Source organism: Meles meles, chromosome 8 (genome assembly GCF_922984935.1).
Source record: "Meles meles chromosome 8, mMelMel3.1 paternal haplotype, whole genome shotgun sequence".
In the NCBI taxonomy this organism is placed as follows: Eukaryota; Metazoa; Chordata; class Mammalia; order Carnivora; family Mustelidae; genus Meles; species Meles meles.
This window is the reverse complement of record NC_060073.1, coordinates 63,400,228-63,415,766: the sequence shown is the minus strand read 5'-3', so window position 1 is coordinate 63,415,766 and position 15,539 is coordinate 63,400,228. Positions and strand designations below refer to the sequence as shown.

Below are 15,539 nucleotides of genomic sequence, written 5' to 3'. Positions count from 1 at the left end.
ACAATTCCTACCACAACAGTTCATTTCAGCGGCAACTTGATCTATGAAAGACTTGCTTTTCCATAGGCTTATCATCCTAGGAATTCCCAGGTATAGTTTCTAAGCAACTCTTGTGCCATTGCATGCCACCAATTACTAGTTATTGAAGGAGGCAGTCCACCAGGGATCCCAAGTGTCCCTGTAAATCTTTGGTGAGTGTGCCAAACTGTAAGACCTAACCACATTCTGTCCCTGAGTCATTTCTGTAACTAATCTCAAAGGCAATTAAGTAGGTCAAAGTGATCATAACATGACTACTGTATAACTCTTCATTCCCCCAGGGAAGGACACTGACTTGTTGGCTGCTTGTTATAAAAGGTTCTCAGCCCTCGGCCCAGGGTTCCTCAGCTATGGTCCAACTGCATTGTATTGGTATCTGCCATCTGGGCCCATTGCATTGCCCCCATGGGACTTGAGGGCAAGGAGATGAGCCACACTATTGCCCCTGCTGTTGGCAGTGTTATGAAATAAGCTGTCTCCAATCTGCTGCATCTAGTTTTCTTACCCTCAACACCTATAGAGTGTGGCAAGCCAACCTAGAGTCCTGTTATTCCTTGCCATCTTCCATGAGGTGGGGGCTCTTCCCTGATACAATATCCTATTCTCTTTTTTTTAAGACTTTATTTATTTATTTATTTGATAAAGAGAGATCACAAGTAGGCAGAGCAGCAGGCAGAGGCAGAGGGAGAAGCAGGCTCCACGCTAAGCAGAGAGCCCGATGCAGGGCTCGATCCCAGGACTCTGAGATCATCACCAGAGCTGAAGGCAGACGCTTAACCGACTGAGCCACCCAGACACCCCCAGTATCCTGTTTTCTACTGGCAATGAAGTCATTGCTGAATTCAAGCCCAATCAGGTCAGATAACAATCCCAGAGTTCTCTCTTTGAGGGTCAGTTTCCCACAACCATTTTCCATAGTAACTACTATATCAGCTAGTGTCCCATGAAATGAAAAACAAATTAAATGGATCTGTGCTATCCAGTATGGTAGCCATTAGTCATACGTGGCTATTTACATTAAATTATTAAAATTAAATGTAATTAAAAAGTCAATTCCTCAGTCACACTAGCTACATTTCAAGAGCTCAGTACCCACATACAGTTAGAAACTGTATTGGACAGCACATTAAGACATTTCTGTCTTCACAGAACATTCTATAAGACAGTACTACTCTAGATTATTTGAAGCAGAAAGGGATTTAAACCAGGCAATTGTATTCAGAGATGGTGGGCACATGGGAGTGGTCCAAGGAAGGAAGGGCTTAGAAGAGTTAGAAAAAGAGATTACGAAGGTGCTGCCACCCTGGATAAAGGCTGGCCCACAGCAGGTACTGATCTGTTAGAGGTGCTGCTACTGAGAAGGAACCCAAGAGCCTGTGTTTGGTGTTGCTGCTGCTGTTGCTGCTAGAGACACCATAAAAAAGCGGGACAAAACAATGGCTTCTTCCTTCCACATACCCTTTAGTCTCCTGCCAATGCTTTCCATCTGCCAAGACAGTCTTAAAAAAATGTAATTTGCGGGGCGCCTGGGTGGCTCAGTGGGTTAAGCCTCTGCCTTCGGCTCAGGTCATCCTGGGATCGAGTCCCGCATCGGGCTCTCTGCTCAGCAGGGGGCCTGCTTCCCCTCTCTCTCTGCTCTGCCTCTCTGTCTGCTTGTGATCTCTCTCTCTGTCAAATAAATAAATAAAATATTTTTAAAAAATGTAATTTGCAAGTGTCCATATGTCTTATAATACTACAGAGAGCAAAGAGGGTGGGAATATATCTTAAGACAGACAATTAACTGCATAGAAGGGATTTTTATCAATAATGGTATTATTAAGGGTGGCAGGGCTCCTGCCCTATAAATTAGATCCATTCACTTATATCTAGCAACTTCCCCCCTGCCCTGTATGTCCCAGCCATATGGAACTACTTTCAATTCTGTTTCGAAACTTTATGCACTTGCTCCTCCTCCAATCTTGAAGATACTGTTCCCTCTGTCTAGAACATGCCTTTCCTTACTCTTCATACAGTTGCCTATTCTCATCCTTCAAATATCAGGCCTGTTTATAGTCCTTGTTTCTATTAAAAATTATCTTCTATGTTTATTATCTGTCTTATCTCATAGAATGTAAGCTCAAGGAAGGCAGGGGCCTTGTGTGTTTGTTTGGTGCTGTGTTCTCAGCATTTAGAACACATCCTGGCATGTAAGAGAAATTCAGTAAATGTATGCTGTCTGAATGAATAGTTTCTATCCATTTTTCTGCTATGTGTTCCCATAGAACCCATTCTTCTCCCATTGTGACACTTAAAAAACAAGTATAATTACTTATATCTCATCCCTTGCTAGACTCTAAACTCAGCGAAAGTAGGGACCATGTCTGTCTTGTTCCCAGGTGAATCCCCAGTGCTTAGCACAGTGCCTTGGATAAAGCTGGAAGCAAGAAATTACTCAATGGCTTGGTCATCTATATTATTCTATCAAAGAGTTTGGGAGATGATTTAGCAATGAGTACAGTGAAACTAAGCAAAAGAAAACAGCAAGGCAATTATTAACTCTAGGAAAAACTAAAGTTTAACAAAAATGGAAATATAATCACAAAGCCCTACATGGCTTGGCTGTGAATAATATTTACATAGCCATAATCAGGATCAAGAAGGCATATTAGGTATTTTAGACTTTATGAATTGTTGACATTTTTCTATACTGGTTAGTAAATAATAACTACCCCCACGCTTCCTGAATACCCCCTTGCTAGAGCTCCAATTGCCCTAGCTCTCTATCTTAGAATTCCCTGAACCTTCCCAGGATCCAGCAACTAAAGAGACAAAGCCATAGCAGGGGCTCCCGAAACCTGCTGGAAAGGCCAGCCTCTCTTTGTATCGGTCAGTGCTTGTTCAGTAAGCACTCCAGCCCCTCCTGGGCACTCCACTCCCTTTATTTCTTCAGAAGGTTTACCTCAACCCTGCTTGCTATACCTCCCTGGGCCCAGGGAGCCAGCCCTATGTGGGAACCTTCCAGAGACATCAGGCTGCCAGCCAGTGGCTGGCCTGCCCCACCTCCCACACATCAGCCCCTGTCCCCAAGTGTTCTGCCTTCCCCCAACAGGCTCTGACCCCACTAGGAGAGACAACAGGCCTGGAGGGAATACTGGCATCTCAGAGGGCAAATATTTTTAATGATACTTCTGGTCACAATAGGTAAGGACCATCTGATGATTTAACCAGAAATGGTAATACAGTTTTATCAGAAGATGGGGAAAGGAAGTGGTGTTAGAGAAATCTTCCATTGCTCAAAGTCAGTAGGTAATGTCTGAACTTAAAAATCACAAAGGAGCAGTCTAGGTATATTATTTGGAGTATGGAAGTAAATACAAAAGGCTGGAAGAAGTAAAAGTGGCTAGTTGACTCTGAGGTGCAGGGCTTGGTGTGGGGAGGCATGGGACAGGAATCTACTGTTTTTTTTATTATAAGCCTTAGAGAAAACAGGACTTTTGAACCATGTACATAGTACTCTTTTTTTTTTTCTTTTAGGAGACTGACGCAGGAATCCTGATCAGCTGTTAATGCCAATGGGGATGGCAATGACAGATGAGTGTCTCCAACATCATGATTAGGTGATGATTGGCATAACTTGGCAACTGCTAGTGCAGAGAGTGAGAGAGGTGAAGAGAGAGGAGAATCACGCAGAGCTGGGCATAGAGCTAGGGTCAGAGAAGGACTGTTTCTTGGGGAGCACTTGGATGCCAAAGGTCCCTCCAGGCACCACATATTATAAGAGTGACTAGCTCTGCTTGGGAGAATTGCAACTAGTTCAGAGAGAAAGGGGTATTTAAGCTGGGTCTTGCAGATAGTATGAAAGCTTCCAGTTCCATAAAGGGGGAGCCGAATGGTGAGAAGGCATATAAAGGAAAGAATATTCTTGAGCAAGGGTGATGGGGGATAATAAGAAGTACAAAGGCAAAAAAGCTTGGGAGAATCACTTGGGGGAGGGGTGTGAGTCCTCCCATGTGGCTGCAGCATGGGAGGCAGGTTGGGGGAGAAAATATGGAAAATAAAGCAAGACCAACAGTTTGTGAAGAGCCCAAGAGCTTCTAATGTAGTCCATCTGGTCCTCTCCCTCGAGCTGGTGACAGAGTAAAAGGCGCAAACCTTCTGAACAGTAATTTGGAAATATATATCAGAAGCCATTAAAATGATTCTATTTTCTGCCCTAGTGAGGTCTTGGAGATTGTTCCCAAGGGACTACTTTTTAAAGGAGGAAGGATAAAGGATGAAGTGACCAATATTCATTATGATATCTATTTCATCATTATTGGAAATAGTGAAAAATGGGAAAGCAGTCAATATTTCCCTCAAAGGAAAATACTTAGGTAAAAGATGGTGCATTCACCCAGTAAATAAGAAACAGGCAGACTTGAGGCAGGCCCGGGTGAGGGCTCCGGATGACGGCAGAAACTGGTCTTCTAAAACATCTAGGACAAAAAGGATAGTCCTGCAGACAGACCCTGTTTGGATCAAGTAGGCCAGTTCTTTGAACCTGAACACCGACTGAGTCAGGGCATACCCAGGAGATGGAAGGCGTAGTGATAGTGAAAGTGGAGGAGGAAGATAAAGATGAAGAAGACCATTTCCCAAGGGAAAGAAATGGCATAGAAGCATCCCCACCATTTCTTAGTTGGTCCACAACCATCAATGAGAGGGCCTTGTTATCATCATACTTGATTGCCTATCGAGTAGCAAAAGAAAAAATGGCTCACAAAGCTGCTGAAAAAATTATTCTTCCGGCGTGTATGGATATGGTACGGACAATTTTTGATGATAAATCAGCTGATAAATTAAGAACCATAGCTCTTAGTGACAACACGATATCTCATCGAATCTGTACGATTGCAAACACTTGGAGGCGATGCTTATTGCGCGCCTGCAGACTGGGATCGATTTTGCAACCCAACTTGTCGAGAGCAACGACATCACAAGTTGTCCAGTACTCCTGGTTTACATCAGATACATGTGGCGAGATGATTTTATAGAGGATCTGTTGTGTTGGGTAAGTTTAAATTCACACATATCCGGATTAGATTTATTTAGTGAATTAGAAAAGTGCATTGTTTATCAATAGAAATTGAACTGGAAAAACTGTAAAGGAATTCCGAGTGATGGAACAGCAAATATGTCTGGAAAACACGGCAGGGTTATTGAAAAATTGTTAGAAGTAACACATAATAGGGCTCTTTGGGATCACCATTTTATTCATCAAGAAGTTTGGTGTCCAAGAAAATTCCACCAAGTCTAATGGATGTATTGAAAAATGCAGTGAAAATTGTTAATTTTATTAAAGGAGGCTCCCTGAACAGTCGACTTCTTGAAATATTCTGTTCAGAGACTGGAATCAACCATACCCACTTACTGTTTCATACAGAAGTTCATTGGTTGTCTCAAGGAAAAGTATTGAGCAAAGTATATGAACTCAGGGATGAGATTTACATTTTTCTCATTGGAAAGCAATTTCATTTGGCAAATATTTTTGAAGGTGACATTTGGGTAACAAAACTAGCCTATTTAAGTGATGTTTTTGGCATTCTTAATGAGTTAAGTTTGAAAGTACAGGGGGAAAACGATGTATTTCAATACCTTGAATGTATTCTAGGATTCCAAAAGACATTAATGTTGTGGCAAGCAAGACTTAAAAGTAATCGCCCTAGCTACTATATGTTCCCAACTTTGTTGCAACACATTAAAGGGAACATCATTAATAAAGACCGCTTAAAAGAAATAAAATTAGAGATACTGATGCATCTCACTTCTTTGTCTCAAACCTTTCATCATTTCTTTCCAGAAGAGAAATTTAAATCATTAAAGGAAAATATTTGCATAAAAGCTCCATTTGTTTTTTAGACCCCAGAATCAATCAGTGAGTTAAACTTGGAGCCCGAAGAAGAGAATGAATTACTGCAGCTCAGTTCATCATTCACACCAAGGAATTATTATAAGACACTGAGTTTCTCAGCATTTTGGATTAAGATTAAAGATGAATTTCCATTGCTAAGTAGAAAGAGCATATTGTTGTTATTACCATTCACAGCTACTTATTTGTGTGAACTAGGATTTTCAATCTTGACACCATTAAAAACGAAGAAAAGAAACAGGCTCAATAGTGCACTTGACATGCGGGTAGCCGTATCCTCCTGTGTTCCTGACTGGAACGAGCTTACGAACAGGCAAGCACACCCCTCACATTAAATCCAATCTCTGTGAAATTTGGTTTTGTACTTTTTAAGGTTGTTGTTTTTTTTTTTAGTAGACTGTATTTAAAGTATTAATAAAATTATATTTGGAATTAAAAAAAATAGGCAGACTTGGTATATCTGAATTTAGATAGACTAGCCCAGGAGGCCCAGGGGAAGCGAGAAGGCCCAATGTGGGCAAGAGAGGAAGGGTGGAAGCTAGTCCACCTAGTGGACCCTAGGCCAGCCCCAGCAAGGGAAAGGGAAGGGGAGCTACCATTCACTGGGCATTTCTCTTTTGGTATTTCATTACATCCTCATGGCAGTCCTGTGAGGTGGTACTAAATACCATTCCCGTTTTGCAGACAAGGACTGGAAGCTCCAAGAGAGGCAGTGATCTGCTCAGTCCATTTGGCTTCGAGGAAAGGGGCTGAGATTCTAATCTAGGTCTATGTGATGACAGAGCAGTTTATGTTTTTATGTTTTTCCTCTGCACCTTGATGCCCATTGTCAATGATGACAACATTATCTACAGGGCATTCCTTCTACACAGGAATGTGTAGTCTTGGGGTGTCTTTAGTCTTGGGGAAACCGGACCAAGCCTGTGTAGACACCAGGCGTTGGCAATAAGTAGCAAAATGGAAAAAGCTGTATGATACGATGCTGAGCAGTAAAAATAGAATATGTAATTGTATCAGTGATGAAAGCAGCCAAAAAAAAAAAAAAATTACACTACCGACACCTGTAGGAAAAGGCAAGGAGAAATGGAAACAGATAACGTGTGAGTGGGCGCTGTTCCCGCTTTCTCTTATTTTTGGGGTTTCTGTTGTTATCATTATATTGTTTGCACAATAAAACCCAATCTAAAATGACAGAGAAGATGGAAAGACTGAGAAAATATGAGCCCCTGGGGTGGGCCCACGGCCATACCAAGCCTTCCAAGCCATTTTGCTGGCAGCACTCCTAAAAGAAGGAGCTGGCTTCTTTTGGACAAAGGAGGGAAGGAGAGCAACTTGGTGTGTGACTCATGGCAAGGGACTTTGGGTCTTTGCCATCAGGCTCTAGATGTTGGTGTCATTGCTACATCTTAGGTGGAGCTTTCCCTCGAGCTGGGAAGGGTAGCTGTGACCAGCACTCTCCAGCCCCAGCCTCTTTGCCTCTGATGGTTGTTGGGGTGTCTGATTCCTTTGGAGTGGGCTCTCCTGCCTGGGGGTTAGGATCCGCCTTGCTGGAGGAAGGGCTAGCATGAGATTTTCCTGAGGGCCAAGGTGTCCCCAGCCAGCAAAAAGAGCAGTTGAGGTAGCAACATCCATGACTGGGTTTCAGAGCTGGGGCCCAGCCTTTTGTTCCTGCTCACACCCCATACCTCACTTGATTTCAGTGTGACCTCTAGAGCACCAATCCTTTGATAATTTTGTGCATTTGCCTGTGCCGTTCTCTCAGTCTGGAGTGCCCTTTCTTATGCTTCCTGCCAGAGCCAAATACTGCCCATCCTTTCATACCACTTCCTTGATGAAACTTTTCCCAATTTCCTTTTGGGGAATGAACTGTTCCCTCTCTGGCTCCCACAGGACTTGATTTGTATCTTTCCTATGGCAATCATATTTTTCTGTAGTATGTTATAGTTAATCATGTCCACGTCTGTTTCTCCCGCCAAATGGTGAGCCTCTGAAGGTGGCCAAGGAACTTGTCTTATCCAACTCTGACTGCTCACACAGCGTGGCCAACCTCTGGCATATGGTAAGTACTCAGTCGATGTGTGGAATGACATTAAATGACAATGGCTGAGTTCTACTTTCCATGCCATAGACTCTCTGGGAAAGCTGTTGAGACGGTAGACAGATGACCAGTTTTTTTTTTTAAGATTTTATTTATTTATTTGACAGAAATCACAAGTAGGCAGAGAAAGGGAGAAGCAGATTCCCTGCTGAGCAGAGAATCCGATGTGGGGCTCTATCCCAGGACCCTGAGATCATGACCTGAGCCAAAGGCAGAGGCTTAACCCTCTGAGCCATCCAGGTGCCCCGACCAGTTGGTTTTCTATCCATTTCTCTCCTGTGCATTTTGAAAGGGGCAGAAAGAGGAAGAGAATTAAAGCTATGTGTGGATCCATATTCCAGAGATTTCAGCCAGGGATCCTGAGAGGGGGTGATAATATGTATAATAGCTAACATGTGCAAAGACACTTACTTATGTATATTTTCACACCCATTAACTCTGCTGGGTCTCACCAGGACTCTAGGAAGTAGGCTGGGTGGCAGCATTTGGCTTGTCCCAATGTTACAGTCGAGAAAACCAAACTCAGAAAAACGAAGTGATTTGCTCAAGATTCCGTCAACTCAAAGTTGAGCTGGGACTCAAACCCAGATCTGTTGACTCCACATCACACTCTTGATATTGTAGAAGTGACAAGGACAGAGGCTCTCCTCCTCCTGATAAACATTTATAGAAGGAAACCCATGGCTTAAGTGTTGGTAAAGTGTGTATCTGTTTAATCTAGGCGTTTAGCTCCTCAAGGGTAAGGACCACACCTACTCCTTTATTCCCAACCCCCCCTCCCCTGCAAAGACTCATGTCTTTGGCAAACCCCACAACTTTTTTTTTTTTTTAGATCTTATTTATTTATTTGACACAGAGAGAGAGAGATCACAAGTAGGCAGGTGGGGGATTGGGGAGGGCGGGGAGCAGGCTCCCTGCTGAGCAGAGAGCCTGATGCTGGGCTCTATCCCAGGACCCTGAGATCATGACCTGAGCCAAAGGCAGAGGCTTAACCCACTGAGACACCCAGGTGCCCCAAACCCCACACTTTTGCTGAGTCTTGGCTCCCATGTCTGTCCAACAAAGATGCTGAGCTCGAAGTTTAAATCAGGTCACACTCCCACCAGTGCCCAGCGCAGAGCCTGGCTCGCAGCACCCACCCCCTTCCCCACAGACGACTCCCAGCTCCAACACTAGAGGCCTCCAGGACTCCAGCTGACATGATGGCGTGTGTACCCAGCACGTTGCAGCCTCTTCCCAGGCTGGCTGCGGAAACGGCGCCTCCTCCAGACAGCGGGGCTGCTGCACTCACACGGATCAAGTTGGGAGCCTCGTTAGTCATGTCAGATGACATAGTTAACACTTGGGGCCGGCACAGCCAGTTCATCAAAAGCTCCTCTGTGCCTGGCTCCATCGCTGCGGCAGAGGAACTACTGTATGTGCCGCAGGCAGCACATCAGAGAGGCAGCGCCAGAAGGCTTCCAAATTGGTCTTGATTAATTGCATAGACATGTCTTTAATTGGTGCCAGGGTAGCAGCCAGAGAACTTATGGGAAAGCAGGATGTTATGCTTTCGTTCCCTGAAGTCCCATAAAGCCGTGAAAGATGAGGAACAGAATCACTGCTCGTTGAAAATTTATTGACCATGCAGACCCAGAAAACACAAATAACTATCTGAATCGAAACCTAACCTCATTTTCCCAACTCAGTGGAAGCCAGGCATGTTCCTCTCTGCACCCTGGCCTGCCTGCTGAGATGTATAACTGAGCAAAAGGTGTGATTTCTAAGAAATGAGTACTTGAGTACAGAGACAGCACGCTTGGCTCTCCCAGATGGGAGTAGAGGCATCTGGGAGGGCCCCTCCCCTCGGAAATGTCGCTCCCTCCAGCTCATTACGGTCCTGTGAATTGATATTAGAGGCTGGTTCACTTTGGGTGAAACGTTCATTCATACCTTCATTATTTTCCACCTCTTGGAGATTTAAGATACATGGACTGAGTAGGTCCTAAATACAAAACACTGTGCTGGTGTCAGGAGGAATGTAGAAGGGAGTGAAATACAGACCCTTGTGTCAAGGAAATGGTTATCTAGAAGAAAAGAGAGGGCAGGTCTACAGACGAACTAATAAATGGTAAGACCATCACATAGAAGGTGAAGCTTTGGGATTTGGCACCAAGAGGACTTGGGTTTGACTTCTAGCTCTGATTCTTATTACTGAGCCACCTCAGAAGTCACTTTGGGGGGTGCCTGGTGGCTCCGTCAGTTAAGTGTCTGCTTTGACTCAGGTCAAGATTTCAGAGTCCTGGGATCGAGACCCATGTCAAGCTCCCTGCTCAGTGGGGAGCCTGCTTCTCCCTCTCCCTCTGCCTGCAGCTCCCCCTGCTTGTGTTCTCTCTCAAATAAACAGACAAAAAAAAGTCACTTTCATTTTCTGAGTTTTAACTACAAAATAGGATAATAACACTTACCGCCTGTGGTAGTCATTAGCCTTATAAAAGCGGAGATGTAAGTCCCCAGCACAGGGCCTGGCACTGATCGATAAATGGTTGTTAATTCTAAGTGTTGCCAGAGAGGTTCTGATAGAGGACCGTGTGAGAGCTAATTTATTCAAGGAACAAATAAATGTTTCCTGATCACAGACTCTGTGCCAGGCTCCATGCTGGGCATTAGGAGTTTAGATAGGAAGCTCTGCCCTTGATGAGACTGAGGTCCACGAAGGAGTAGCAATGCTGTAGTATGGAAGGAATGGCAAATTGTTACAGGTAGGCTGACAGAAGCGTACTCATTGACAATGGGAAGAAAGGGAGACAGTCACTTAGACCTGGGGAAGTCAGGATATGTTTGCCTAAATAGGTGATGCTTGAGCCAAGTCCTAAAAGATAAAAGATTTTCATTTGCAGATGAAGCAAGAGAAAGCATTTTATACACAATGCCAGTTTCTCTCTTTTTGTTCCTAGAGTAAGCAAAGGTTTTCCCCTTGGCTATTAGAATCAGCTTCTTTCTTTCTTTCTGAAAGATTTTATTTATTTGACACGGAGAGACAGCCAGAGAGGGAACATAAGCAGAGGGAGTGGGAGAGGAAGAAGCAGGCTTCCCACAGAGCAGGAAGCCTGATACCGGGCTAGAACCCACCACCCTGGGATCATGACCTGAGCCCAAGGTAGACACTTAATGACTGAGCCACCCAGGCACCCAGAGCTGCTTTCTTTGTATGGAAAGTTCTTCCCTTAGATATTCCCAAAGCTGCCTCCTTCTTGACCTGATATTTTCTTATTTGTTCCTTTGTTTATTTTATGTATCCCCCACTAGAATGACAGGTCTATGAGAACAGGAGATCTTGGCTGTCTTTTTCTCCACTCTATTACAACGTCTAGAACATTGCCTGGCAATGTAGGTGTTGAATATATGTTAGTTGCATGAATAAACAAACAAAAAGAAACACAGGAGGGCATATATTGCAATTGAGGAACTAGAAGCACAGTGTGGGGTGAACAGCGGGCACTGACTTTTTTTTCTCATAAAGCTAAACAATCAGTTACACCTGAAGCACAGCCCAGAGAAACTGAGGTGGGAAGTGAAAGAAGGAGGTGGCCCCTGAGCTAGGCCCTGAAGGCAGAGAGGGATGACAACAGTATGGGAATGTTGGGAAAGGGACTGGCAGGATTAAATGAGATAATTTACAAATCCTTTCCAAAGTTGGAGCGTCTAAGGATTTCTTACCAACATATCATCTCTTGCCACCTTTTCTGGTCCCCTCACCCTCATCCCTCCTTTCCACTCCACCCTGTCTGGAGGCTTTAAGGGCACCTGACACACCGTTTCCTGCCAATGTAAATCACAGGCTGATGTGTGATGCTCATTCTCGGTTTTTACCATCCCCCAGGTGGAGGTGGTCCCATAACTCAGGGTGGAGGCCCCAAGAAGAGCCAGCCTTTCCATGAGGTGGCAAATAAGGGGGAACTGTTTACTCACCAGCACCTTCCTGGCCCTGCTCCCAGATAATTTTATGTCCTCTGGTCCTGGATCTGTTCCCTACTTGGATGCACCTCAGTTCACTTGCTCGAGCACTGATGTGTGACTATTTAACTGCTGCTGCTTCCTGTCCCAGGGATCCTGGGCTTCAGGGAGCATGGGAAAGAGACAAGAAAGAGAGCTTTATACAAGGTAAGCTTTGACCATAATAATAACGGCCAAAAACTAACTGACACTTACTGAGTGCTTAACAATTTACAAAGCCCTAGAGAACTCCTATTCATCCTTCAAGACCCTGTACAAATGTTACCTCTTTTCACCAACCTTCAACTCTCCCAGGCCGAGCTAATCCTTCCCTCCACACTTTGTAAAACCTCCATTATATCCCTAGCTACCTTGTAATAAATTTATTTGTGTACATGTCTCATTTCCTCCATTAAACCATCAGCTCCTCAGGGGCAGATCTCTTCTCTCCTAGTAAAACCCACTTCTTTTCTTTCTTAAAAAGTAATTTTCATTATACATATTTTTCTAATTATAAAATTAGTACTTGTAGTTATAATGATCAAAAATTATATACATAAAAGTATAATGAAGAAAATTTAAGGGTACCTGGGTAGCCCAGTTGGTTGGGTGTCCGATCCTGGTCCCGGCTCAGGTCTTAATCTCAGGGTTAGGAGTTCAAGCCCCATGTTGAGATCCACACTGGGTATGTAACCTACTTTAAAAAAAAATGTTATCAGTGCTTTATCTGGGTGATGAAATTAGAGGTGACTTTGAATTTTGTTTTTAAGGAGGTTCCACACCCAGCGTGGAGCCCAATGTGGGGCTTGAGCCCACCATCCTGACTTCAAGACCTGAGCTGAGATCAAGAGTTGGACACCCAAGGACTGAGCCACCCAGGCGCTCCAGCACTGATAACATTTTGAGTGTATCTTAGGTATACCTTGAGCTTTTTTTTTTTTTTTTAGCATATAGAAAGTAAAAATGGGTCTAGTCTTTATGATGCATGTAGTTTTAGTCCTATTTTATCACCCTATTCTATTAAGGACATCTTTAAACATCATTGACTACTCTTCAAAAATATCATTTTAAATGACTGCTTATTTCACTTAATGAATATACCACAATTTACCTGACCACTTCCCCATTGTGGGACATTTGGGTTAGTTGTTTCTTTTTACTATTTTGGAAATAAAATGAATAGCTATATATGTAAATCTTTGTCTGCTTTTTCGACTATTTTCCTAAGAAGGATTCCTAGAAAGGAAATTTCGAGGTCAACTGGTTTCAACCCTTTATAACTTCTCCACGCTTCACGCCAAATTATTCTGAAAAAGTGATACCATTTATAATTTCACCAGTACATGAGTGGGCCCATGTCCCAGTGTCCTGACCTGCATTAAGTATTATCCCACTGGTATCTTTACCAAGTTCAGTGGTCTTCTCACAATGCCCCTCAAAATGAGTAGTTTTTCTTTTTCTTTTGATTAATTAATTTTTAAAAAGATTTTATTTATTTATTTGACAGAGAGAGAGCCCAACCAGGGAGAGCAGCAGGCAGAGGGAGAAGCAGTCTCCCCACTGAGCAAGGAGCCCTATGTGAGACTCGAATCCAGTACCCTGGGATCATGACCTGAGCCAAAGGCGGACTGAGCCACCCAGGCTCCCGTGAGTAACTTTTCTTAAATACAGCAGAAAGTACACAGCCAAACTCAGAGTTGTCTTCTTCTGAGATATCAACCTGGGAGGGTATATTTATTGCAACAGTGCTTCAGCTACTGTAAACATTTCTGTAATTCGATATGAAAATTTGCCTGGGAAGCAGATCACCTGGACTTTTGTATCTAGGTTGTACAATTCTGTCTTTGGAGAATGATTTTTTACTTTTTGGCAATACTCATAAGTCATTTGGAGCTCCCAGTAAATGAGATGAGGAGCTGCAGCTGGACTTAGGGTTGGAAACTAGGTATAATTTGACAGTAATGATGAAGGTCTTTTCATGACTTGCAAAGGGGTGTCCCACAGGAGTGCTGGGCAGTGGGGGCATCATTGGCATCATCCATCATTGGGGAGCCTCCCAGTGTGACTGTTCCAAAGTGGCTGCACGTAGGGGAGGCATGGGGTAGCACATGCAATTATGGAACCCTTTTTGTGACTTCATGGTTACTCTGTGCACAGCCCCGGGGTTAGGTGCCAACTTATTTTGGAGCCGATCGGTTTCCACCTTTTCTTTTCATCAAGCCCACTTGGGCCTGATATGTCTCCAAGACCAAGAGCTTAACGGCCAGGTTAGTGGGAGGGAGCACACGGTGTGGCAATGGAAAGAGCCCTCAGAATGAGGTCAGAAAGAACTGGATCGGAGGCCTGACTCTGCCTATTACCAGCCATGTTAGGTCTCATTTGTAACAGAATTTACTTCACAGGATTGTTAGGAGAAATGGAGAACACATATAACCACACACAGACACAGATGCAGACAGGAAGACAGGTGGACAGACATGCACAGAGGTGCATAAAATATGTATTGAGCACTTTTCCTCTGCCAGGTACTGTGTCTTTTTTTTTTAAGATTTTATTTTATTTATTTGAGAGAAAGTGAGAGAGAGAGAAAAGGAGCAAGAGGAGGGGCAGAAGGAGAGAAAAAAGTGGAGTCCCCGCTGAGCAGGGAGCCCGATGGATGGCAGAGTTAGATCCCAGGATTCTAGGATCATGGCCCTAGTGGAAGGCAGACTCTGAACTGACTAAGCCACCCAGGCACCAAGTACTGTGTTCTATATGCAGGCAGCACACCCTGTCATTGGCCATCCAGAAACCATTTCTCATATACTACCTCCCGCTGCCTCTCCCTTGTTGTTAGGGGTGGTTGTGAGGCCTGGTTCTGGCCAATGAGATTTAGGTAGCACTCGGCTGGGAGTTATTGGGGGAGCTTTTGCTTTCCTGATGAAACAGGACTGCTAAGTCTGAACTGTCCACTCACCCCCATGGCTTCCTGCCTTGAACATGGAGGTGAAGGCTAAGCACTGCAGTCATCTTGTAATCAAGATGGAAAGGACAAAGGAGCACCTCTGGAATTCTTGATATGTCAGAAAATACCTCTTTGTTCAAGTCATTGCTCATTATCATGTCTTGAAGCTGGAAGTACTCAATGCACATTCACAAAAAGTGTTCATACATAATAGATGCTCAGTAAAAGGTTTCTATTTACACTCTTACTTACATACAATTCCTCCCTCTAAAGAACTAATGATATTAATGATGGTTATTGCATATGTATGCAGTACTTGGCGATTTTCAGAAGATTTTCACATCCATTTTTTTCATCTAATCCTCACAACTCTGCAAGGAAGGCAAATTTTTATCCTAAAGACTCTTTTCAATTGCAAAAGGATATATCAAAGTATTCTAGTATGGCTTATATGTTACATATTGACTTTTCTCTCCTCTCCTTTTCTTCTTCCTTCTTTGCTCCCTTCCTCCCTTTTTTCTTTCCTCCCTTTTCTCCTTTCTTCCCTTCTCCCTACCTCCTTTCTTTCCTTTCTTCCTTCCTCCCTCCCTCCT

General features: G+C 43.7%; 1 protein-coding gene across 1 annotated transcript in view; it reads right to left on the bottom strand.

The window, feature by feature from the left end:
• Positions 1-8,973: 8,973 nt before the first annotated feature.
• The window catches only part of GVQW3 (GVQW motif containing 3), a 31,524-nt gene continuing 24,958 nt past the window's right edge, over positions 8,974-15,539 (bottom strand). The window contains exon 2 of the mRNA XM_046016132.1: positions 8,974-9,676. Coding sequence (XP_045872088.1) covers positions 9,393-9,676 — 284 coding nt within the window. The 3' untranslated portion in view covers positions 8,974-9,392. The remainder of the gene's footprint in view (positions 9,677-15,539) is intronic.